We start from the raw sequence: 25,598 nt of genomic DNA on the forward strand, positions 1-25,598 counted from the left end.
ATTTGTGTCTTCCTTAGTGAAGACAGAAACAAAGTATTTGTTCAATTGGTCTACCATTTCTTTGTTCATCTTGGCCACCTTAGTCAAGGAGCCAAACGCTGGCTGCACTGTTCATTAGCACACTCGGAGGCTGAACTCTAAGCAGTCGTCAACACCTTCACCGAGGCCATTGAAAGCATGGGCCTTATACTAAACATCCTTAAGACAACGGTCCTCCACCAACCTGACCCCGCCACACAGCACTGTCCTCCCCCGGTCATCAAAATCCACGGCACAGCCTTGGACAATGTGGACCTCTTTCCATACCTCAGGAGCCGATTGTGAGCAAGGGCAGTCATCCATGACTAGGTCCAACTCCGCCTCTAGTGCACCAGTGCAGCCTTCAGCCGCCTGAGGAAGAGAGTGTTTGAAGACCAGGACCTCAAATCTGGCATCAAGCTCATGGTCGACAGGGCTGTAGTGATAACCGCCCTCCTGTATGGCTCAGAGACGTGGACCATGTACAGTAGGCACCTCAAGTCGCTGGAGAAATACCACCAACGCCGTCTCCGCAAGATCCTGCATTTCAGCTCTGTTGGGCAGGCCACATTGTTCGCATGCCTGACACAAGACAAGCGAGCCCCAGGTAGGCAGAGGAAACGTTACAAGGGACCACCCTCAAAGCCTCCCCTGATAAAGTGCAACATCCCCACCGACACCTGGGAGTCCCTGGCCCAAAAACCAGTCCGCCCTAAGTGGAGGAAGTGCATCCGGGAGGGCGCTGAGCACCTCGAGTCTCGTCGCCGAGAGCGTGCAGAAAGCAAGCGCCAGGCAGCGGAAGGAGCGTGCGGCAAACCAGTCCCACCCTCCCCTTCCCTCAACCACTGTCTGTCCCACCTGTGACAGGGACTGTGGTTCCTGTATTGGACTGGTCAGCCACCTGGGAACTCACTTTTAGAGTGGGAGCAAGTCTTCCTCGATTCCGATGACCTTCCTCCTCTCAAAAAGGGAGGGGGGGGGGGGTGGAGAAAAAAGATCGGCACACAAGAGACAAGATATCAAGGAAGCAAAAGAGTCAGTTTAATGGTTTATTTCTCTCGCCCAATCTGGTCCCATGAACAGACTGGGCATGTTAACTCAATTGGGCCAGAACTGACCGACCGACCAAACATACTTGAAAGACCAGATGCACTCCCGGTCTAATGGGGAAAAACACGAAAGGAATTAAGCATCGACACACCTTTGGTTTAAAAAAAATTAAACCAGACGCAATGTAAATAGCGAACTGCTCATTCCGTTGAGTGCTAGTTATGACGGGGATGGGGACGGGGTTGGGTAACAGAGAAGGGTTTGGCTTCTGTGCAGGGGGGGTTGCAGGGGGCACATGGGTGAATGTGGGGGGGGAGGGGGGCTGGTCTGGTCTGTAAAGTTCACGTGCATTTGAGGAAATCTCTGCCGCCCGCTCCTCTCTTGGCCCAGCGCGAGCTCTGTGTTCAGTCATCGAGCTCCCCCCCTCAAGGCCAGCACCAGATGTAGCACGGAGCCCCCCTGAATCTTGTAGTCCGCTGCCGTCTTCTCATCGTTCCTAAAGGGGTGAGAGAAGGAAGGAGCGATGTTTAACCGAGAGCTCTTTCTGTTGGCACCCTGCCCCGCCTCAGTCAGACAGTCGTGGGTTCGAGTCCCCCACTCCAGAGACTCGAGGCGACATCTCCCCCCCCCCCCCAACACTGGTACTGAGGGAACGCTGCATTTTCAGGGGCGCCGCCGAATAGAATCACAGAAATTTACAGCACGGAGGGAGGCCATTCGGCCCATCGTGTCCGCGCCGGCCGACAAAGAGCTATCCGGCCTAATCCCACTTTCCCGCTCTGGGTCCGTAGCCCTGTGGGTTACGGCACTTCAGGGGCACATCCAGGTGCTTTTTAAATATGGTGAGGGTTTCTGCCTCTACCCCCCTTTCAGGCCGTGAGTTCCGCCCCAGGTGGGGGGGGGGGCGAGAAGAGGTGGGGGGGGCGAGAAGAGGTGGGGGGGGGGCGAGAAGAGGTGGGGGGGGCGAGAAGAGGTGGGGGGGGGCGACAAGAGGTGGGGGGGGGGCGACAAGAGGTGGGGGGGGGCGACAAGAGGTGGGGGGGGGCGACAAGAGGTGGGGGGGGCGACAAGAGGTGGGGGGGGCGACAAGAGGTGGGGGGGGCGACAAGAGGTGGGGGGGGCGACAAGAGGTGGGGGGGGCGACAAGAGGTGGGGGGGGCGACAAGAGGTGGGGGGGGCGACAAGAGGTGGGGGGGGCGACAAGAGGTGGGGGGGGCGACAAGAGGTGGGGGGGGCGACAAGAGGTGGGGGGGGCGACAAGAGGTGGGGGGGGCGACAAGAGGTGGGGGGGGCGACAAGAGGTGGGGGGGGCGACAAGAGGTGGGGGGGGCGACAAGAGGTGGGGGGGGCGACAAGAGGTGGGGGGGGCGACAAGAGGTGGGGGGGGCGACAAGAGGTGGGGGGGGCGACAAGAGGTGGGGGGGGCGACAAGAGGTGGGGGGGGCGACAAGAGGTGGGGGGGGCGACAAGAGGTGGGGGGGGCGACAAGAGGTGGGGGGGGCGACAAGAGGTGGGGGGGGCGACAAGAGGTGGGGGGGGCGACAAGAGGTGGGGGGGGCGACAAGAGGTGGGGGGGGCGACAAGAGGTGGGGGGGGCGACAAGAGGTGGGGGGGGCGACAAGAGGTGGGGGGGGCGACAAGAGGTGGGGGGGGCGACAAGAGGTGGGGGGGGCGACAAGAGGTGGGGGGGGCGACAAGAGGTGGGGGGGGCGACAAGAGGTGGGGGGGGCGACAAGAGGTGGGGGGGGCGACAAGAGGTGGGGGGGGCGACAAGAGGTGGGGGGGGCGACAAGAGGTGGGGGGGGCGACAAGAGGTGGGGGGGGCGACAAGAGGTGGGGGGGGCGACAAGAGGTGGGGGGGGCGACAAGAGGTGGGGGGGGGCGACAAGAGGTGGGGGGGGCGACAAGAGGTGGGGGGGCGACAAGAGGTGGGGGGGGCGACAAGAGGTGGGGGGGGCGACAAGAGGTGGGGGGGGCGACAAGAGGTGGGGGGGGGCGACAAGAGGTGGGGGGGGGCGACAAGAGGTGGGGGGGGGCGACAAGAGGTGGGGGGGGGCGACAAGAGGTGGGGGGGGGCGACAAGAGGTGGGGGGGGGCGACAAGAGGTGGGGGGGGCGACAAGAGGTGGGGGGGGCGACAAGAGGTGGGGGGGGCGACAAGAGGTGGGGGGGGGGCGACAAGAGGTGGGGGGGGCGACAAGAGGTGGGGGGGGCGACAAGAGGTGGGGGGGGCGACAAGAGGTGGGGGGGGGCGACAAGAGGTGGGGGGGGGCGACAAGAGGTGGGGGGGGGCGACAAGAGGTGGGGGGGGGCGACAAGAGGTGGGGGGGGCGACAAGAGGTGGGGGGGGCGACAAGAGGTGGGGGGGGGCGACAAGAGGTGGGGGGGGGCGACAAGAGGTGGGGGGGGGGCGACAAGAGGTGGGGGGGGGCGACAAGAGGTGGGGGGGGCGACAAGAGGTGGGGGGGGGCGACAAGAGGTGGGGGGGGGCGACAAGAGGTGGGGGGGGGGCGACAAGAGGTGGGGGGGGGGGCGACAAGAGGTGGGGGGGGGGGCGACAAGAGGTGGGGGGGGGGCGACAAGAGGTGGGGGGGGGCGACAAGAGGTGGGGGGGGGCGACAAGAGGTGGGGGGGGCGACAAGAGGTGGGGGGGGCGACAAGAGGTGGGGGGGCGACAAGAGGTGGGGGGGGCGACAAGAGGTGGGGGGGGCGACAAGAGGTGGGGGGGGCGACAAGAGGTGGGGGGGGGCGAGAAGAGGTGGGGGGGGCGACAAGAGGTGGGGGGGGCGAGAAGAGGTGGGGGGGGCGACAAGAGGTGGGGGGGGGCGACAAGAGGTGGGGGGGCGACAAGAGGTGGGGGGGGCGACAAGAGGTGGGGGGGGCGACAAGAGGTGGGGGGGGCGACAAGAGGTGGGGGGGGGCGACAAGAGGTGGGGGGGGCGACAAGAGGTGGGGGGGGCGACAAGAGGTGGGGGGGGCGACAAGAGGTGGGGGGGGGCGACAAGAGGTGGGGGGGGCGACAAGAGGTGGGGGGGGCGACAAGAGGTGGGGGGGGCGACAAGAGGTGGGGGGGGCGACAAGAGGTGGGGGGGGTGAGGAAGAGGTGGGGGGGTTGAGAAGAGGTGGGGGGGGCGACAAGAGGTGGGGGGGGGGGTGAGAAGAGGTGGGGGGGGGTGAGAAGAGGTGGGGGGGTGAGAAGAGGTGGGGGGGGGTGAGAAGAGGTGGGGGGGGTAGAAGAGGTGGGGGGGGGTGAGAAGAGGTGGGGGGGTGAGAAGTGGGGGGGGGGGTGAGAAGAGGTGGGGGGGGTGAGAAGAGGTGGGGGGGGTGAGAAGAGGTGGGGGGGGGTGAGAAGAGGTGGGGGGGGTGAGAAGAGGTGGGGGGGGGTGAGAAGAGGTGGGGGGGGTGAGAAGAGGTGGGGGGGGGTGAGAAGAGGTGGGGGGGGGGTGAGAAGAGGTGGGGGGGTGAGAAGTGGGGGGGGGGTGAGAAGAGGTGGGGGGGGTGAGAAGAGGTGGGGGGGGGCGACAAGAGGTGGGGGGGGCGACAAGAGGTGGGGGGGCGACAAGAGGTGGGGGGCGACAAGAGGTGGGGGGGGCGACAAGAGGTGGGGGGGGCGACAAGAGGTGGGGGGGGGCGACAAGAGGTGGGGGGGGGCGACAAGAGGTGGGGGGGGCGACAAGAGGTGGGGGGGGCGACAAGAGGTGGGGGGGGGCGACAAGAGGTGGGGGGGGGCGACAAGAGGTGGGGGGGGGGGCGACAAGAGGTGGGGGGGGCGACAAGAGGTGGGGGGGGCGACAAGAGGTGGGGGGGGGGCGACAAGAGGTGGGGGGGGGCGACAAGAGGTGGGGGGGGGCGACAAGAGGTGGGGGGGGCGACAAGAGGTGGGGGGGGGCGACAAGAGGTGGGGGGGGGGCGACAAGAGGTGGGGGGGGCGACAAGAGGTGGGGGGGGGCGACAAGAGGTGGGGGGGGGGCGACAAGAGGTGGGGGGGGGCGACAAGAGGTGGGGGGGGGGCGACAAGAGGTGGGGGGGGGGCGACAAGAGGTGGGGGGGGGCGACAAGAGGTGGGGGGGGGGCGACAAGAGGTGGGGGGGGGCGACAAGAGGTGGGGGGGGGCGACAAGAGGTGGGGGGGGCGACAAGAGGTGGGGGGGGGCGACAAGAGGTGGGGGGGGGCGACAAGAGGTGGGGGGGGGCGACAAGAGGTGGGGGGGGGCGACAAGAGGTGGGGGGGGGCGACAAGAGGTGGAGGGGCGACAAGAGGTGGGGGGGGCGACAAGAGGTGGGGGGGGGCGACAAGAGGTGGGGGGGGGCGACAAGAGGTGGGGGGGGGCGACAAGAGGTGGGGGGGGCGACAAGAGGTGGGGGGGGCGACAAGAGGTGGGGGGGGCGACAAGAGGTGGGGGGGGGCGACAAGAGGTGGGGGGGGCGACAAGAGGGGGGGGCGACAAGAGGTGGGGGGGCGACAAGAGGTGGGGGGGCGACAAGAGGTGGGGGGGGGCGACAAGAGGTGGGGGGGGGCGACAAGAGGTGGGGGGGGGGCGACAAGAGGTGGGGGGGGCGACAAGAGGTGGGGGGGGGCGACAAGAGGTGGGGGGGGGCGACAAGAGGTGGGGGGGGGGGCGACAAGAGGTGGGGGGGGCGACAAGAGGTGGGGGGGGCGACAAGAGGTGGGGGGGCGACAAGAGGTGGGGGGGCGACAAGAGGTGGGGGGGGCGACAAGAGGTGGGGGGGGCGACAAGAGGTGGGGGGGGCGACAAGAGGTGGGGGGGGCGAGAGAGGTGGGGGGGGCGAGAAGAGGTGGGGGGGGCGAGAAGAGGTGGGGGGGGCGACAAGAGGTGGGGGGGGCGACAAGAGGTGGGGGGGGCGACAAGAGGTGGGGGGGCGACAAGAGGTGGGGGGGCGACAAGAGGTGGGGGGGCGACAAGAGGTGGGGGGGGGCGACAAGAGTGGGGGGGGCGACAAGAGGTGGGGGGGGCGACAAGAGGTGGGGGGGGCGACAAGAGGTGGGGGGGGCGACAAGAGGTGGGGGGGGCGACAAGAGGTGGGGGGGGCGACAAGAGGTGGGGGGGGCGACAAGAGGTGGGGGGGGCGACAAGAGGTGGGGGGGGCGAGAAGAGGTGGGGGGGGCGAGAAGAGGTGGGGGGGGCGAGAAGAGGTGGGGGGGCGAGAAGAGGTGGGGGGGGCGAGAAGAGGTGGGGGGGGCGAGAAGAGGTGGGGGGGGGTGAGAAGAGGTGGGGGGGGTGAGAAGAGGTGGGGGGGGTGAGAAGAGGTGGGGGGTGAGAAGAGGTGGGGGGTGAGAAGAGGTGGGGGGGGGGGTGAGAAGAGGTGGGGGGGGGTGAGAAGAGGTGGGGGGGTGAGAAGAGGTGGGGGGGGTGAGAAGAGGTGGGGGGGGGTGAGAAGAGGTGGGGGGGGTGAGAAGAGGTGGGGGGGGTGAGAAGAGGTGGGGGGGGTGAGAAGAGGTGGGGGGGGTGAGGAAGAGGTGGGGGGGGTGAGAAGAGGTGAGAAGAGGTGGGGGGGGTGAGAAGAGGTGGGGGGGGTGAAAGAGGTGGGGGGGGTGAGAAGAGGTGGGGGGGGTGAGAAGAGGTGGGGGGGGTGAGAAGAGGTGGGGGGGGTGAGAAGAGGTGGGGGGGTGAGAAGAGGTGGGGGTGAGAAGAGGTGGGGGGGGTGAGAAGAGGTGGGGGGGGGTGGAGAGGTGGGTGAGAAGAGGTGGGGGGGGTGAGAGAGGGTGGGGGGGGTGAGAAGAGGTGGGGGGGGTGAGAAGAGGTGGGGGGGTGTGAGAAAGAGGTGGGGGGGGGTGAGAAGAGGTGGGGGGGTGAGAAAGAGGTGGGGGGGGGTGAGAAGAGGGTGGGGGGGCGAGAAGAGGTGGGGGGGGGCGAGAAGAGGTGGGGGGGGCGAGAAGAGGTGGGGGGGGCGAGAAGAGGTGGGGGGGGCGAGAAGAGGTGGGGGGGGCGAGAAGAGGTGGGGGGGGCGAGAAGAGGTGGGGGGGGCGAGAAGAGGTGGGGGGGGCGAGAAGAGGTGGGGGGGGCGAGAAGAGGTGGGGGGGGTGAGAAGAGGTGGGGGGGGGTGAGAAGAGGTGGGGGGGGGGGTTAGGCTGAACGAGGAGGGAGGGGGAGGAGCTGAACGGGAGGCAGAGGGAGTTCTCACCTTGTGCCTTGGGGCCATTATTGAGCCCTGAATCAATCTCCAACACTGAATTAGATGATCAGGTGATTATCAGGTTGCTGGCCGCAAATTGGCTGCCGTGTTTCCTGCATTACAACAGTGACTACGCTTTTAAAATAAAGTACTTCATGTTCTGCGAGGCACTTTGGCAAGTCCCGAGGTCCCGAACAACACGGTGGAAATGCAAGCCTTTCTAACTGCGCACCCACAGCTCGATACTCACATCTGTTTCCCGCTGTAGATCAGACGCTGTTGCTGTGGGGGGATTCCCTCCTTCTCCTCCACGCGTTCTTTTATTCGCTCCACCTGCAGTGCAGAACAGACCGGCTCACGAGCGATTCTTTAATACTGACACCACCCCACCATCACCGGAACATCGGAGCACGAGGAGGCCATTCAGCCCAGAGCTTGCTGCAACATTCAATGAGATCAGAGCTGATCTGCGACCTAACTCCATATACCCGCCTTTGCCCCAGAGCCCTTAATACCTTTGGTTAACAAAAATCTACCACAGGATTACACGGGATTTACAGCACAGAAACAGGCCGTTGCCGTGTGCATGCCGGCGTTTATGCCCCACTCGAGCCTCTTCCCGTCTTTCCCCATCTAAATCGATCGGAATAACCCTCTATTCCCTTCTCCCCCATACGCTTGTCCAGCCTCCCCTTAAATGCATCGATACTATTCGCCTCAACCCCTCCCTGTGGCAGCGAGTTCCACATTCTCACCACTCTCTGGGTAAGGAAGTTTCTTCTGAATTCCCCATTGGATTTCTTGGTGACGATCTTATATTGATGGCCTCTAGTTATGCTCTTCCATTTTTTTTTAAAAACCTCAAGAGAAAAGAGACCCAGCCTGTTCATCCTTTCCCAATATGTACACCCTCGCATTTCTGGTATCATCCTTGTAAATCTTCTCTGCACCCTCTCCAGTGCCTCTATATCCTTTTTATAATATGGCGACCAGAACTCCAAGTGTGGTCTAACCAAAGTTTGATACAGGTTTAGCATAACTCCCCTACTTTTCAATTCTATACCTCTGGAAATAAACCCTAGTTCCTGGTTTGCTTTTTATGCCTTGCTAACCTGTGTCGCAACATTTAGCGATGTGTGTATTTGTACCCAGAGATCCCTTTGTTTCTCTACCCCACCCAGACTCTCACCCTCCAAGTAATAAGTGACCTCCCTATTCTTCCTACCAAAATGTAATACCTCACATTTATCTGTGTTGATCTTCATTTGCCAATTATATGCCATTTCTGCTAGTTTATTAATGTCCTCCTGTAACTTGTTCCAGGCCTCCTCAGTATTGCCTATCCCCCCCAATTTGGTGTCATCCGCAAATGTAGAAATTGTGTTTTTGATTCTAAAGTCTAAATCGTTAATATAAATTGTGAACAACAGCACTGATCCTTGTGGAACACCACAACCCACTTTAGAAACATAGAAAATAAATGCAGGAGTAGGCCATTCGGCCCTTCGAGCCTGCACCACCATTCAATAAGACCATGGCTGATCATGCAACTTCAGTACCCCATTCCTGCTTTCTCACCATACCCCTTGATCCCCCTAGTAGTAAGGACTATTCTTCCTGCACCTAACCTGTCCAGTCCCGTCAGAATTTTATATGTTTCTATGAGATCCCCTCTCATTCTTCTAAACTCCAGTGAATACAGGCCCAGTCGATCCAGTCTCTCCTCATATGACAGTCCTGCCATCCCGGGAATCAGTCTGGTGAACCTTCGCTGCACTCCCTCAATAGCAAGAACGTCCTTCCTCAGATTAGGAGACCAAAACTGAACACAATATTCCAGGTGAGGCCTCACCAAGGCTCTGTACAGCTGCAGTAAGACCTCCCTGCTCCTATCCCCAAATCCCCTAGCTATGAAGGCCAACATACCATTTGCCTTCTTCACCGCCTGCTGTACCTGCATGCCAACTTTCAATGTCTGATGTACAATGACACCCAGGTCTCGTTGCACCTCCTCTTTTCCTAATCTGCCACCATTCAGATAATATTCTGCCTTCGTGTTTTTGCCACCAAAGTGGATAATCTCACATTTATCCACATTATACTGCATCTGCCATGCATTTGCCCACTCACCTAACCTATCCAAGTCACCCTGCAGCCTTTTAGCATCCTCCTCATAGCTCACACCGCCACCCAGCTTAGTGTCATCTGCAAACTTGGAGATATTACACTCAATTCCTTCATCAAAATCATTAATGTATATTGTAAATAGCTGGGGTCCCAGCACTGAGCCCTGCAGCACCTCACTAGTCACTGTCTCCCATTCTGAAAAGGACCCGTTTATCCCGACTCTCTGCTTGCTTTCTGTCTGCCAACCAGTTCTCTATCCACGTCAGTACATTACCCCCCAATACCATGTGCTTTAATTTTGCACACCAATCTCTTGCGTGGGACCTTGTCAAAAGCATTTTGAAAGTCCAAATACACCACATCCACTGGTTCTCCCTTGTCCACTCTACTAGTTACATCCTCAAAATATTCCAGAAGATTTGTCAAGCATGATTTCCCTTTCATAAATCCATGCTGACTCGGACCGATCCTGTCACTGCTTTCCAAATGTGCTGCTATTTCATCTTTAATAATTGATTCCAGCATTTTCCCCACCACTGATGTCAGGCTAACTGGTCGATAATTCCCTGTTTTCTCTCTCCCTCCTTTTCTAAAAAGTGGTGTTACATTGGCTACCCTCCAGTCCATAGGAACTGATCCAGAGTCGATCGACTGTTAGAAAATGATCACCAATGCATCCACTATTTCTAGGGCCACTTCCTTAAGTACTCTGGGATGCAGACTATGAGGCCCCGGGGATTTAAATCAGCCTTCCATCCCATCAATTTCCCGAACACAATTCCCCATCTAATAAGGATTTCCTTCAGTTCTTCCTTCTCACTAGACCCTTGGCCCCCTAATATTTCCGGAAGGTTATTTGTGTCTTCCTTCGTGAAGACAGAACCAAAGTATTTGTTCAACTGGTCTGCCATTTCTTTGTTCCCCATTATAAATTCACCTGAATCTGACTGCAAGGGACCTACGTTGGTCTTCACTAATCTTTTTCTCTTCACATATCTATAGAAGCTTTTGCAGTCAGTTTTTATGTTCCTGGCAAGCTTCCTCTCATACTCTATTTTCTCCCTCTTAATTAAACCCTTTGTCCTCCTCTGCTGAATTCTAAAATTCTCCCAATCCTCAGGTTTGTTGCTTTTTCTGACCAATTTATATGCCTCTTCCTTGGATTTAACACTATCCATAATTTCCCTTGTTAGCCACGGTTGAGCCACCTTCCCCGTTTTATTTTTACTCCAGACAGGGATGTACAACTGTTGAAATTCTGCCTCGTTGAAGCTAGCTAGCTATTCATTCTGCTACTTGTCCCCTGACTCCATATTCTCTGACCTTGTTCACCAGTCTATTATGGGGTACCTTATCAAAGGCATTTTGAAAATCTAGATAAATTACATCTACTGCATTACCCTTGTCTACTCTCTCTGTTACCTCTTCAAAAAATTCAATTAGGTCAGTCAAGCAAGATTTTCCCCTTTGAAATGCATGCTGATTATTCATTATTATATTTTTGGTTTCTGGGGGCTCAAGTTTCGGCCCGAGTTGCTCCTATTTTTTTGGAGCAACTAGTTTAGAATTAAGCATCTTAGAAATTGCATTTCTCGGCATTTAGTTTGCTCCAGTTCTAGTCAGAGTAGTTTCATTTTAGAACAGATTTTTTTTTCCAAAAGGGGGCATGTCTAGTCACTTACTGTTTTGCAAGTTTAGGCAGCGAAAACTTACTCCAATTGAACTTAGAATGGAGGAAGGAAGGGAGAGGGGGGGGAAGGAAGGGAGAGGGGGGGGAAGGAAGGGAGAGGGGGGGGAAGGAAGGGAGAGGGGGGGGAAGGAAGGGAGAGGGGGGGGAAGGAAGGGAGAGGGGGGGGAAGGAAGGGAGAGGGGGGGGAAGGAAGGGAGAGGGGGGGGAAGGAAGGGAGAGGGGGGGGAAGGAAGGGAGAGGGGGGGGAAGGAAGGGAGAGGGGGGGGAAGGAAGGGAGAGGGGGGGGAAGGAAGGGAGAGGGGGGGGAAGGAAGGGAGAGGGGGGGGAAGGAAGGGAGAGGGGGGGGAAGGAAGGGAGAGGGGGGGGAAGGAAGGGAGAGGGGGGGAAGGAAGGGAGAGGGGGGGAAGGAAGGGAGAGGGGGGGGAAGGAAGGGAGAGGGGGGGGAAGGAAGGGAGAGGGGGGGAAGGAAGGGAGAGGGGGGGGAAGGAAGGGAGAGGGGGGGGAAGGAAGGGAGAGGGGGGGGAAGGAAGGGAGAGGGGGGGGAAGGAAGGGAGAGGGGGGGGAAGGAAGGGAGAGGGGGGGGAAGGAAGGGAGAGGGGGGGGAAGGAAGGGAGAGGGGGGGGGAAGGAAGGGAGAGGGGGGGGAAGGAAGGGAGAGGGGGGGGAAGGAAGGGAGAGGGGGGGGAAGGAAGGGAGAGGGGGGGGAAGGAAGGGAGAGGGGGGGGAAGGAAGGGAGAGGGGGGGGAAGGAAGGGAGAGGGGGGGGAAGGAAGGGAGAGGGGGGGAAGGAAGGGAGAGGGGGGGAAGGAAGGGAGAGGGGGGGAAAGGAAGGGAGAGGGGGGGGGAAGGAAGGGAGAGGGGGGGGAAGGAAGGGAGAGGGGGGGAAAGGAAGGGAGAGGGGGGGATAAGGCTGAACGAGGACGCAGGGAGGGAGCTGAACGGGAGGGAGGCCCAAGTCCGGATCTTTGCCGTGAGCCCATTCGACCAGGGCTAAGGTCGGGCCCCTCCCAGGCAGCCTCGGGGGCAAGGAGCTACTGCACATGCGCGCACACTCTAGCGTGCATGTGCAGAGGTTCCTCAATAGCAAGAACGTCCTTCCTCAGATTACGAGACCAAAACTGTACACAATATTCCAGGTGTGGCCTCACCAAGGCCCTGTACAACTGCAGTAAGACCTCCCTGCTCCTATACTCAAATCCCCTCGCTACAAAGGCCAACATACCATTTGCTTTCTTCACCGCCTGCTGTACCTGCATGCCAACCTTCAATGACTGATGTACCATGACACCCAGGTCTCGTTGCACCTCCCCTTTTCCTAATCTGTCCCTGTGATATTATCCTGTCTATCCCTTAATGGCCCTATTCCCATCCTGACCATCCTCTCTTATTGATGTGCCTGTAAAATATTATACTATTTTGTTGTATGTTCCTTGATAATTTAAGTTCAGAGTTCCTCTGCACCTTCCTAATTGTTTTTTTGACTTCTCTCCCAATCGTTTCGTATTCCCCCTATCAATCTCAGATTTGTAATTCACAATTAATCTAGCGTCAACTGGAATTTGCGGAGGAGAGTTCCAAACCCTCCCCCACCCTTTGTGTGTGGACGTGTCTCCTAATTTCACTCTTGAAAGGTCTGGCTCGTCCTAGACTTCCCAACCAGCGAAAATAGTTTCTCCCTCTACCCTATCTTTTCCCCTCTAATACCCTGAAAACTACAATCGGATCACCCCTTAGCCGTCTAAATTCTCGGTATTACAACCCGCGTTTGTGTAATCTCGCCTCGTAACTTAAGCCTTGAACCATTAAACGTAAGCATTCTGCAACAGATCCGTGTGTGAATACCTGACCAAGCTGAAACAGGGCAACACAGAGCGGTAAGGGGCCCAGGTTCTATCCGCCCCCCTCGCCCCCGCCTCCCCGGTCTGTGGTGAGTCAGCCGATCCCAGCCAGGCAGCAATGTTCCCGCGGAGTAATCTGTAAAGTACCCCGCAGGCCACTCACAAGCCTTCCTGCTGGAAACGGCGCACATGCGCAGAGAATCTAAAGGAGTCGCTCACTGAAATAAACAGGCCGTGCACCACAAAGCACAGCACAGCTCAGAAGGGCTTTGGCGGTCTGTGGGAGTCTACAATTGGTACTGAGCCCAAATCCCGCTCACCCATCACCCCCTGTGCTCGCTACCCCGTGTCCTAACTCGCACCGAGTCCCACTCACCCATCAGCCCCTGTGCTCGCTGCCCCGTGGCCTAACTCACACCGAGTCCCACTCACCCATCACCCCCTGTGCTCGCTGCCCCGTGTCCTAACTCGCACCAAGTCCCGCTCACCCATCACCCCCTGTGCTCACTGCCCCGTGTCCTAACTCGCACCGAGTCCCGCTCACCCATCACCCCCTGTGCTCACTGCCCCGTGTCCTAACTCGCACCAAGTCCCGCTCACCCATCACCCCCTGTGCTCACTGCCCCGTGTCCTAACTCGCACCCAGTCCCGCTCACCCATCACCCCCTGTGCTCACTGCCCCGTGTCCTAACTCGCACCAAGTCCCACTCACCCATCACCCCCTGTGCTCGCTGCCCCGTGTCCTAACTCGCACCAAGTCCCGCTCACCCATCACCCCCTGTGCTCACTGCCCCCGTGTCCTAACTCGCACCGAGTCCCGCTCACCCATCACCCCCTGTGCTCGCTGTCCCGTGTCCTAACTCGCACCAAGTCCCGCTCACCCATCACCCCCTGTGCTCACTGCCCCGTGTCCTAACTCACACCCAGTCCCGCTCACCCATCACCCACTGTGCTCGATGACCTACATTGGCTCCCGGGTCAAGCAACGCCTCGATTTCAAAATTCTCATCCTTGTTTACAAATCTCTCCATGGCCCTCACCCCTCCCTATCTCTCTAATCTCCTTCAGCCCCACAACAGCCCCCCCCCCCCTCCCCGCCCCCCCCACCTCCGAGGTATCAGCGCTCCACTAATTCTGTCCTCCTGAGCATCCACAATTATAATCGCTCCACCATTGGTGGCCGTGCCTTCTGCTGCCTGGGCCCCAAGCTCTGGAACTCCCTCCCTAAACCTCTCCACCTCTCTTTCCTCCTCCAAGATGCTCCTTAAAACCTACCTCTTTGACCAAGCTTTTGGTCAGCTGCGCTAATTGTGCAGCTCGGGGTCAAATTTTTTAATCTCATAATACTCCTGTGAAGCGCCTTGGGACGTTTCACTCCGTTAAAGGCGCTATATAAATACAAATTACTGTCGCTGAGCCCCACACAGGACGTGCCTGGTGTCCTTGTGAGCCCACGTCCCACCCCCTGGATCTGGTCTTAGTGAGTTGATTGCAGCTAGGGGTGGGTGTTCGGAGGGGGCTACAATCCCCGCGGGTCCGGGGGAAGGGGCGGAATCCAGCGAGACCTGCCGGAACGTGAGTATCTGTGTGGAGGGGAGAAGACGATCAGGTTGAGCCACGACACGCCCCCCACCCCCCCCCCCCCCATGGCCGAATGTCCTGCTGACGGTCACTGCGTGCTCTCATAGCTGAAGAATGTGGGCCACTTGGAATCTGTACCCCAAGCAAAGGGTTAGCGGTGGAGGAGATGGGGCAGAGGGCGAGAGAGAGAGAGAGCGCGAGAGCGAGACAGAGAGCGCGAGAGCGAGAGAGAGAGAGCGCGAGAGAGAGAGAGAGCGCGAGAGAGAGAGAGAGCGCGAGAGAGAGAGAGAGCGCGAGAGAGAGAGAGAGCGCGAGAGAGAGAGAGAGCGCGAGAGAGAGAGAGAGCGCGAGAGAGAGAGAGAGCGCGAGAGAGAGAGAGAGCGCGAGAGAGAGAGAGAGCGCGAGAGAGAGAGAGAGCGCGAGAGAGAGAGAGAGCGCGAGAGAGAGAGAGAGCGCGAGAGAGAGAGAGAGCGCGAGAGAGAGAGAGAGCGCGAGAGAGAGAGAGAGCGCGAGAGAGAGAGAGAGCGCGAGAGAGAGAGAGAGCGCGAGAGAGAGAGAGAGCGCGAGAGAGAGAGAGAGCGCGAGAGAGAGAGAGAGCGCGAGAGAGAGAGAGAGCGCGAGAGAGAGAGCGCGAGAGAGAGAGAGAGCGCGAGAGAGAGAGAGAGCGCGAGAGAGAGAGAGAGCGCGAGAGAGAGAGAGAGCGCGAGAGAGAGAGAGAGCGCGAGAGAGAGAGAGAGCGCGAGAGAGAGAGAGAGCGCGAGAGAGAGAGAGAGCGCGAGAGAGAGAGAGAGCGCGAGAGAGAGAGAGCGCGAGAGAGAGAGAGAGCGCGAGAGAGAGAGAGAGCGCGAGAGAGAGAGAGAGCGCGAGAGAGAGAGAGAGCGCGAGAGAGAGAGAGAGCGCGAGAGAGAGAGAGAGCGCGAGAGAGAGAGAGCGCGAGAGAGAGAGAGAGCGCGAGAGAGAGAGAGAGCGCGAGAGAGAGAGAGAGCGCGAGAGAGAGAGAGCGCGAGAGAGAGAGAGCGCGAGAGAGAGAGAGCGCGAGAGAGAGAGAGCGCGAGAGAGAGAGAGCGCGAGAGAGAGAGAGCGCGAGAGAGAGAGAGCGCGAGAGAGAGAGAGCGCGAGAGAGAGAGAGCGCGAGAGAGAGAGCGCGAGAGAGAGAGAGCGCGAGAGAGAGAGAGCGCGAGAGAGAGAGAGCGCGAGAGAGAGAGAGCGCGAGAGAGAGAGAGCGCGAGAGAGAGAGCGCGAGAGAGAGAGAGCGCGAGAGAGAGAGAGCGCGAGAGAGAGAGAGCGCGAGAGAGAGAGAGCGCGAGAGAGAGAGAGAGCGCGAGAGAGAGAGAGAGAGAGCGCGAGAGAGAGAGAGAGCGCGAGAGAGAGAGAGAGAGCGCGAGAGAGAGAGAGAGCGCAAGAGAGAGAGAGCGCGAGAGAGAGAGAGCGCAAGAGAGAGAGCGCGAGAGAGAGCGCGAGAGAGAGAGAGAGCGCGAGAGAGAGAGAGCGCGAGAGAGAGAGAGAGAGAGCGCGAGAGAGAGAGAGAGAGAGCGCGAGAGAGAGAGAGAGAGAGCGCGAGAGAGAGAGAGCGCGAGAGAGAGAGAGCGCGAGAGAGAGAAAGCGCGAGAGAGAGAGAGCGCGAGAGAGAGAGAGCGCGAGAGAGAGAGAGCGCGAGAGAGAGAGACATATCGCACAGTGTGGGCTGGGCCCCGTGCTGCCCCTGGGTCCTCGCCTCTCCTGGGCCCCCCGATCACACAATCTCTTGCCGCTCCTTTGTCCGGATCTCGCCACTCCTGCGGTACCTGCCCACGCTCCTGGATTTTGGCGACGTCCAATCCGGTCGCCCGCATCCAAGTCGTTGCCCTCCTGCACCAGCTCGCACTGCTCTCTGAAGTGGCACGCCCCCACGTTGAAAGCGCACACACACACACACCAGACAGACAGCGGAGGTATGAGGTACCCGAGAGCACTCGGTGACACATGCACAGATCTCACCTTATCAGTGGGCTCGATGTCAATTTCAATCTCCTTCCCGGTCAGTGTCTGGAAGCAAATAAACGGAGTTCAGTTCGACCAGCTATAATGCCCCTGCGCGCCCCCACCACCTCCCAATTCTAGCCTGCTCATTCATGCCCAAACTCACCACAGGTCACAGCACCACCAGCTGTCAACACACAGACACCGAGTCTGGTGAGGCCACACCTGGAGTACTGCGTACAGTTTTGGTCTCCGTATTTAAGCGGGGATACACTTGCATTGGAGGAAGTTCAGAGAAGGTTCACTCGGTTGATTCCGGAGATGAAGGGGTTGACTTATGAAGACAGGTTTCAGCAGGTTGGGCTTACACTCATTGGAGTTTAGAAGAATGAGAGGTGATCTTATTGAAATGTGTAAGATTCTGAGGGGGCTCGACAGGGTAGATGCAGAGAGGATGTTTCCCCTCGTGGGGGAAACTAAAACTAGGGGGCATAGTTTCAGAATAAGGGGCCGCCCATTTAAAACTGAGACGAGGAGGAATTTCTTCTCTGAGAATAGTGAATCTGTGGAATTCTCTGCCCCAGAGAGCTGTGGAGGCTGGGTCATTGAACATATTTCAGGTGGAGATACATTTTTGAATGATAGGGGAGTCAAGGGTTATGGGGAGCAGGCGGGGAAGTAGAGATGAGGCCAAGATCAGCCATGATCGTATTGAATGACGGAGCAGGCTCGAGGGGCCAAATGGCTGACTCCTGCTCCTAATTCGAATAGAAAATAGGTGCAGGAGTAGGCCATTCGGCCCTTCGAGCCTGCACCACCATTCAACATGATCATGGCTGATCATGCATTTCAGTCCTGCTTTCTCGCCATACCCCTTGATCCCTTTAGCCGTGAGGGCCACATCTAACTCCCTTTTGAATATATCTAACGAACTGGCCTCAACAACTTTCTGTGGAAGAGAATTCCACAGGTTCACAACTCTGAGTGAAGAAGTTGTTTCTCCTCATCTCTGTCCTAAATGGCTTACCCCTTATCCTTAGACTGTGTCCCCTGGTTCTGGTATTCCCCAACATTGGGAACATTCTTTCTGCATCTAACCTGTCCAAGATCCCCTCTCATTCTTCTAAATTCCATTGAATACAAGCCTAGTCGATCCAGTCTTTCTTCATATGTCATAGAAACATAGAAAATAGGTGCAGGAGTAGGCCATTTGGCCCTTTGAGCCTGCACCACCATTCAATTACATCATGGCTGATCATTCACCTCAGTACCCCTTTCCTGCTTTCTCTCCATACCACTTGATCCCTTTAGCCATAAGGGCCATATCTAACTCCCTCTTGAATATATCCAATGAACTGGCATCAACAACTCTCTGCGGCAGGGAATTCCACAGGTTAACAACTCTCTGGGTGAAGAAGTTTCTACTCATCTCAGTCCTAAATGGCTTACCCCTTATCCTAAGACTGTGTCCCCTGGTTCTGGACCTCCCCAACATCGGGAACATTCTTCCCACATCTAACCTGTCCAGTCCCGTCAGAATCTTAAATGTTTCTATGGGATCCCCTCTCATCCTTCTAAACTCCAGTGAATAAAGGCCCAGTTGATCCAGTCTCTCCTCATATGAAAGTCCTGCCATCCCTGGAATCAATCTGGTGAACCTTCGCTGCACTCCCTCAATAGCAAGAACGTCCTTCCTCAGATTAGGAGACCAAAACTGAACACAATATTCCAGGTGAGGTCTCACCAAGGCCCTGTACAACTGCAGTAAGACCTCCCTGCTCCTATACTCAAATCCCCTCGCTATGAAGGCCAACATACCATTTGCCTTCATCACCGCCTGCTGTACCTGCATGCCAACTTTCAATGACTGATGTACCATGACACACAGGTCTCGTTGCACCTCCCCTTTTCCTAATCTGCCGCCATTCAGATAATATTCTGCCTTCGTGTTTTTGCCCCCAAAATGGTTAACCTCACATTTATCCACATTATACTGCATCTGCCATGCATTTGCCCATTCACCTAACCTGTCCAAGTCACCCTGCAGCCTCTTAGCACCCCGCTCACAATACCACACCGCCACCCAGCTTAGTGTCATCTGCAAACTTGGAGATATTACACTCAATTCCTTCATCCAAATCGTTAATGTATATTGTAAAGAGCTGGGGTCCCATCACTGAGCCCTGCAGCAACCTACTAGTCACTGCCTGTCATTCTGAAAAGGACCCGTTTATCCCGACTCTCTGCTTCCTGTCTGCCAACCAGTTCTCTATCCACATCAGTACATTACCCCCATTACCATGTGCTTTGACTTTGCACACCAATCTCTTGTGCAGGACCTTGTCAAAAACCTTTTGAAAGTTCAAATACACCACATCCACTGGTTCTCCCTTGTCCACTCTACTAGTTACATCCCCAAAAAATTCCAGAACATTCGTCAAGCATGATTTCCCTTTCATAAATCCATGCTGACTTGGACCGATCCTGTCACTGCTTTCCAAATGCACTGCTATTTCATCCTTAATGATTGATTCCAACATTTTCCCCACTACTGATGTCAGGCTAACCGGTCTATAATTACCCGTTTTCTCTCTCCCTCCTTTTTTAAAAAAGTGGTGTTACATTAGCTACCCTCCAGTCCATAAGAACTGATCCAGAGTCGAGAGACTGTTGGAAAATGATCACCAATGCATCCACTATTTCTAGGGCCAGTTCCTTAAGTACTCTGGGATGCTGACTATCAGGCCTCGGGAATTTATCAGTCTTCAATCCCATCAATTTCCCCAACACAATTTCCCGCCTAATAAGGATATCCCTCAGTTCCTTCTTCTCACTCGACCCACTGTCCCCTAGTATTTCCGGAAGGTTATTTGTGTCTTCCTTTGTGAAGACAGAACCAAAGTATTTGTTCAATTGGTCTGCCATTTCTTTGTTCCCCATTGTCAGTCCTGTCATCCCGGGAATCAGTCTGGTGAACCTTCGCTACACTCACTCAATAGCAAGAATGTCCTTCCTCAGATTAGGAGACCAAAACTGCACACAATATTCCAGATGAGGCCTCACCAAGGCCCTGTACAACTGCAGTAAGACCTCCCTGCTCCTATACTCAAATCCTCCCGCTATGAAGACCAACATACCATTTGCCTTCTTCACTGCCTGCTGTATGCCAACTTTCAATGGCTGATGTAGCATGACACCCAGGTCTCGTTGCACCTCCCCTTTTACTAATCTGTCACCATTCAGATAATATTCTGCCTTCCTGCTTTTACCACCAAAGTGGATAACCTCACATTTATCCACATTATACCACATCTGCCATGTATTTGCCCACTCACCTAACCTGTCCAAGTCACCCTGCAGTCTCTTAGCATCCTCCTCACAGCTCACACCGCCACCCAGCTTAGTGTCATCTGCAAACTTGGAGATATTACATTCAATTCCTTCATCTAAATCATTAATGTATATTGTAAATAGCTGGGGTCCCAGCACTGAGCCCTGCAGCACTCCACTAGTCACTGCCTGCCATTCTGAAAAGGAGCCGTTTATTCATACTCTCTGCTTCCTGTCTGCCAACCAGTTCTCTATCCACATCAATACATTACCCCTAATACCATGTGTTTTAATTTTGCACACTAATCTCTTACATGGGACCTTGTCAAAAGCCCTTTGAAAGTCTAAATACACCACATCCACTGGCTCTCCCTTGTCCACTCTACTAGTTACATCCTCAAAAATTCTAGAAGATTTGTCAAGCATGATTTCCCTTTCATAAATCCATGCTAACTTGGACCGATCCTGTCACTGCTTTGCAAATGCGCTGCTATTACATCTTTAATAATTGACTCCAATATTTTCCCTACCACCGATGTCAGGCTGACCTGTCTATAATTCCTTGTTTTCTCTCTCCCTCCTTTTTTTTAAAAAAGTGGGGTTACATTAGCTACCCTCCAGTCCATAGGAACTGATCCAGAGAGTTCAGCATCCCGAGAACTATCTCTAGCATAGAACGGGTGCAGCGGGTGTCTGTTATATACAGAGTACGACCTTACTCGCTCACGGACAGAGAAGGAGATACACACACAGGACTTGTCTATCACAGCCCCACAGAATGCAAGGGGCATAGGTGTCAGCCAGCCCGAATCCGATCTCTGGCAGCCTGTGTCACAGCTACCCAGGCTGTGGATATACAAAGCACAGGTTAGACCACACCTGGAGCACTGTAGGAAGGATATATTGGTCTTGGAGGGAGTGCAGCGTAGGTTTACCAGAATTATACCAGACTCCCAAGTGTTAAGTTAGAACATAACTTAAGAATTAAGAGCAGGGGTAGGCCATTTGGCTCCTTGAGTTGCTCAGCCATTCAATAAGATCACAGGATATACGGCACAGAAACAGGCCATTGGGCCCAACCAGCCCATGCCGGCGTTTATGCTCCACTCGAGCCTCCTCCCGTCTTTCCTCATCTAAATCTATCAGCATGACCCTCTATTCCCTTCTCCCTCATACGCTTGTCCAGCCTCCCCTTAAATGCATCGATACTATTAGCTTCAACCACTGTGGTAGAGAGTTCATGGCTGATTTTCAACCTCAACTCCACGCCCAGCCAATCTTCAAATCCCTCGATTCTCCCAGAGTCTAAAAATCTCACCATCGCAGCCTTGAATATATTCAACGATTCAGCATCCACAGCCCTTTGGGGTGGTGAATTCCAAAGATTCACAACCCTTTGAGTGAAGATATTCCTCCTCATCTCTGACTTAAATGGCCGACCCTTATCCTGGGACTGTGCCCCCTGGTTCTAGACACTCCAGCTCGGGGGAAACAACCTCTCAGCATTTACCCTGTCAATCCCCTTCAGAATCTTGTATGTTTCAATGAGATCACCTCTCATTCTTCTAAACTCCAGAGTACAGGCCCATTCTACACAATCTCTCCTCATAGGACAGTCCCTCTCGTCCCAGGAATCAATCTAGTGAACCTTCGTTGTACAGTAAGGCAAGTATATCCTTCCTCAGCCTGTTGGCCTTTCTAGTTGCTTGCTGTACCTGCATACTAACTGTGTGTGCGGCCTGTACGAGGACAACAAAATTCTCTGCTCAATAACATTTAAAAGATATTCTGTTTTTCTATTCTTCCTACCAAACTGAATAACCTCACATTTCCCGTCATTAAACTCCATCTGCCACCTTACTGCCCACTCACTCAGTCTATCTATATCCACTTGCAGGCTCTTTATGTCCTCCTCACAGCTTATCCCACCTAGCTTTGTGTCGTCAGCAAACTTGGATATATTACACTCAGTCCCTTCATCTAGGTCATTAATGTAGATTGTAAATAGCTGAGGCCCCAGCACTGATCCTTGCGGCACCCAACTAGTTACAGCCGGTCAACCTGAAAATGATCCATTTATCCCTACTCTCTGTCCGTTTTCTGTCCGTTAACCAATCCTCTATCCATGCAAATACATTACCTCCAATCCCATGAGCCTTTGTCTTGTGTAATAACCTTTTATGTGGCATCTTAGCGAATGCCTTTTGGAAATCCAAATATACTATATCCACTGGTTCCCCTTTATCTACCCTGTCAGTTACATCCTCAAAATACTGTAATAAATTTGTCAAACACGATTTCCCTTTCATAAAACCATGTTGGCTCTGCCTAATCATGTTATGATTTTCTACGTGCCCTGTTACCACTTCCTTAACAATGGATTCCAGCATTTTCCCGACGACTGATATCAGGCCAACAGGCCTGTCGTTCTCTGTTTTCTCTTTTCCCTCCTTTCTTGAATAGCGGTATTACATTTGCTACCTTCCAATTGGCTGGGACCGTTCTAGAATCTCGGGAATTTTGAAAGATCAAAACCAATGCATCCACTATCTCTGCAGCCACCTCTTTTAGAACTCTAGGATGTAGGCCGTCAGGCCCAGGGGATTTGTCAGCTTTTAGTCCCATTAGTTTCTCAAGTACTTTTTCTCTGCTTATATTAATTACATTAAGCTCCTCACCCTCATTAGACCCTTGGTTCCCCACCATTTTAGGTATGCTTTTTGCGTGTTCTACTGCGAAGACGGATACAAAATATTTGTTTAACGTTTCTGCCATTTCCTTATTCCCCATAATAATTTCTCTTGCCTCAGCCTCTAAGGGACCAATGTTTACTTTTGCTACTCTTTTCCTTTTTACATACTTGTAGAAGCTCTTGCAATCGGTTCTTATATTTCTTGCTAGTTTTCTCAGTCTATTTTTTCTCTTTTTTTAAATCAATTTTTTGGTCGTCCTTTGCTAGTTTCTAATACTCTCCCTATCTTCAGGCTTACTGCTATTCTTCGCAACATTATAAGCTAGAGGTATTCAAAATAATAAGGGGCTAGACAGAGTAGAGAGAGAGACTGTTCCCCATTGGCAGAAGGGTCGAGAGACATAATTAAGGCAATTTGCAGAAGAACCGAAGGCGACGTGAGGAAAAACGTTTTTTTACGCAGCGAGTGGTTAAGATCTGGAATGCGCGGCCTGAAAGGATGGTGCAGGAAGACTCAAGCGTGGCTTTCCAAAAGGGAGTCAGATAAGTATCTGCTAGAAAAAAATTGCTGGGCTACGGGGAAAGGACGGAGGGGCGGCGAGGGGCTGGGGCGCAGCAGAGGGGCGGGGGACGGAGGGAGACCGGGGCTGAGGTGCAGCAAATGAGGGCACGGACCGGTGAAGAGGCGAGGGCCCAGGGGCAGCACGGGCCCAGCCCACACTGCGATATGTGGGCGCACTCGGTCCGTGCAGCAGAGCTGGTCTCCAGTCGTCTTGGTTAACCCTTGCCACTGGACCAAGACCTCGCTCTGTCAAGCCCCGTGTGGTGGCTGGTGTGCAACAGTCACCCCACGTTAAAAAAATCCACGCGCAGGCATCCACCCGCTTCATTGGAGTTCAGGACTGGAACATCGTGTCCTTCATTGAAACATCTGTGACCTCGTGTGGAAGCAAGTCATCCTCGTTCCAGGGACCGCCTGTGATGATTTGTATCTGAGGGGAAGTGGGGGGTGGGGGAGTCGATGTGTATCTGGGAGGGGTTGATGCACATGGGGGGGGGGGGGGGGGGGAGAAAGAGATTTTTTTATATATGGATGTGCTGTGTATGTGGGGGGTAATGTGTATATATATATGTATATGTGGAGTGATGTGTGTGCATATATACGTATATTGGGTGTGTGTGTGTGTATGTATGTATATGGGGTGATATATATATGATATATATATATATATATATATATATATATAGTGTGTGCGACCCCTATATATACACATGTATATGGGGGGGCACACTGGTGGGTATATATATGTATATGGGGGGGGGGGGGGGTGTGTGTGTGTGTATATATATATATAATATATATATATATATGGGGGGATGTATGTGTGTGTGCATATATATATATATACACACACACACGTATATGGTGATGTATACATGTGTATGTATATGGGAGGTGATGTGTGTGTGATATATAGGGGTGATGTATTTATGTAAGCATATGTGGTGCAATGATATATAGGGGGCAAGGTATACATGTGTTATATATATGGGGGTAATGTATACATTTATATATATACATATACACACATGGGGGCAATGTATACATGTGTATATATGTATATGGGGGTGATGTATATATACATATGTGTATATGGGGCAGTGATGTTTTACATGTGTATATGGGGGTGATATACATATATATATTATACACACACGCATGTATATGGGGGATGATGTATGTATATGGGGGTGATGTGTATATATATTTGATGTATATGAGGGCAAGATATATATATATATATGGGAGATGTATATACACAGAGGGGGGTGAAAGCGCGCGCGCGCGCGTGCGTGTGTATATATATATATCTATATCTATATTGGGGGGGGGGGTTTGATGTGTGCATATCTATATATATATTATCTATATAGGGGGTGATGTGTGTATATATATATATGGGGGGGGTTTGATGTGTGTATATATATATCTATATAGGGGTGTGTGTGTGTATATATATATCTATATTGGGGGGGGTTTGATGTGTGCATATCTATATAGAGGGTGATGTGTGTGTATATATATATGGGGGGGTTTGATGTGTGTATATATATATATATATATATATCTATATAGGTGTGTGTGTGTGTATATATATATATCTATAATGGGGGGGGGTGATGTGTATATATACATATCTATATAGGGGGGTGATGTGTGTGTGTGTGTATATATATATTTATCTATATTGGAGGGGGGGTTGATGTATTTATATATATCTATATGGGGGGGGTGATGTATGTGTGTGTATATATTATATATATGGGGGGGGTGATGTATGTGTATGTGTGTATATATTATATATATATATGGGGGGGTGATGTATGTGTATGTGTGTATATATTATATATATATGGGGGGGGTGATGTATGTGTATGTGTGTATATATATGTATATGGGGGGGGGTTGATGTATATATCTATATGCGGGGCTGATGTATGTGTGTATATATTATATATATATTGGGGGAGTTGATCTATATGGGGGGGGGATGATGTATGTGTATGTGTGTATATGGGGGGGGTTGATGTATATATCTATATACGGGGCTGATGTGTGTATATATTATATATATATTGGGGGAGTTGATCTATATGGGGGGGGTGATGTATGTGTGTGTGTATATATATATATATGTATTGGGGGGGGGGGGGTTGATATATATATCTATATGCGGGGCTGATTTTGGGGAGGGGGGGAGGCAGTGCAGTACAGTGCCCCCTCCCCCCGGGCCCCAGGCCTGGGACTCACCTTCACTTTGATCAGCATGCTGTCGCTCTGTCTCTGCGGCTCCTCTGGCAGCTCCCGGCCGTCAGCCCCGGTTCATGTTAACATCCGGGGTCGCGCCGCCGCGGCCGCAGCCAATCGCCGCGCAGCTTGGGCCCTGCTCTGACCCCCCGGTCCGGCCAATCAGAATACGCCCCACCCCCTCGTGAATCTGTGTTTTTTTTAAAAAATAAACAGAAAACAGTGAAGATCCGTCATTCGTCCCCCTTTCCCTCAAAATAAAAAGGTTCCACTTTTAAATAATATGTTTTTTTCTTTTGTCAGCCAGTTCCATTTTTGGTCACCGCCGACGGTTGGGGGGGCAGGACTAGGCTGCGCGCAGTGCCTTGCGGGA

The 25,598-nt window shown here is 54.5% G+C and overlaps 1 protein-coding gene across 1 annotated transcript; it reads right to left on the minus strand.

Moving 5' to 3' along the window:
* Positions 1-1,037: 1,037 nt before the first annotated feature.
* Positions 1,038-25,334, minus strand: LOC139235275 (ubiquitin-like protein NEDD8). Its single transcript, XM_070866417.1, has 4 exons — positions 25,229-25,334; positions 16,413-16,460; positions 7,452-7,534; positions 1,038-1,564 (listed from the first exon to the last, which is right to left on the minus strand). Exons 1-4 carry the CDS (start codon positions 25,244-25,246, stop codon positions 1,477-1,479), a joined length of 237 nt encoding a protein of 78 aa, XP_070722518.1. The 5' UTR covers positions 25,247-25,334; the 3' UTR covers positions 1,038-1,476.
* Between the last annotated feature and the right edge of the window lie 264 nt (positions 25,335-25,598).

Source organism: Pristiophorus japonicus, chromosome 23 (assembly GCF_044704955.1).
Source record: "Pristiophorus japonicus isolate sPriJap1 chromosome 23, sPriJap1.hap1, whole genome shotgun sequence".
Taxonomy (NCBI): Eukaryota; Metazoa; Chordata; class Chondrichthyes; family Pristiophoridae; genus Pristiophorus; species Pristiophorus japonicus.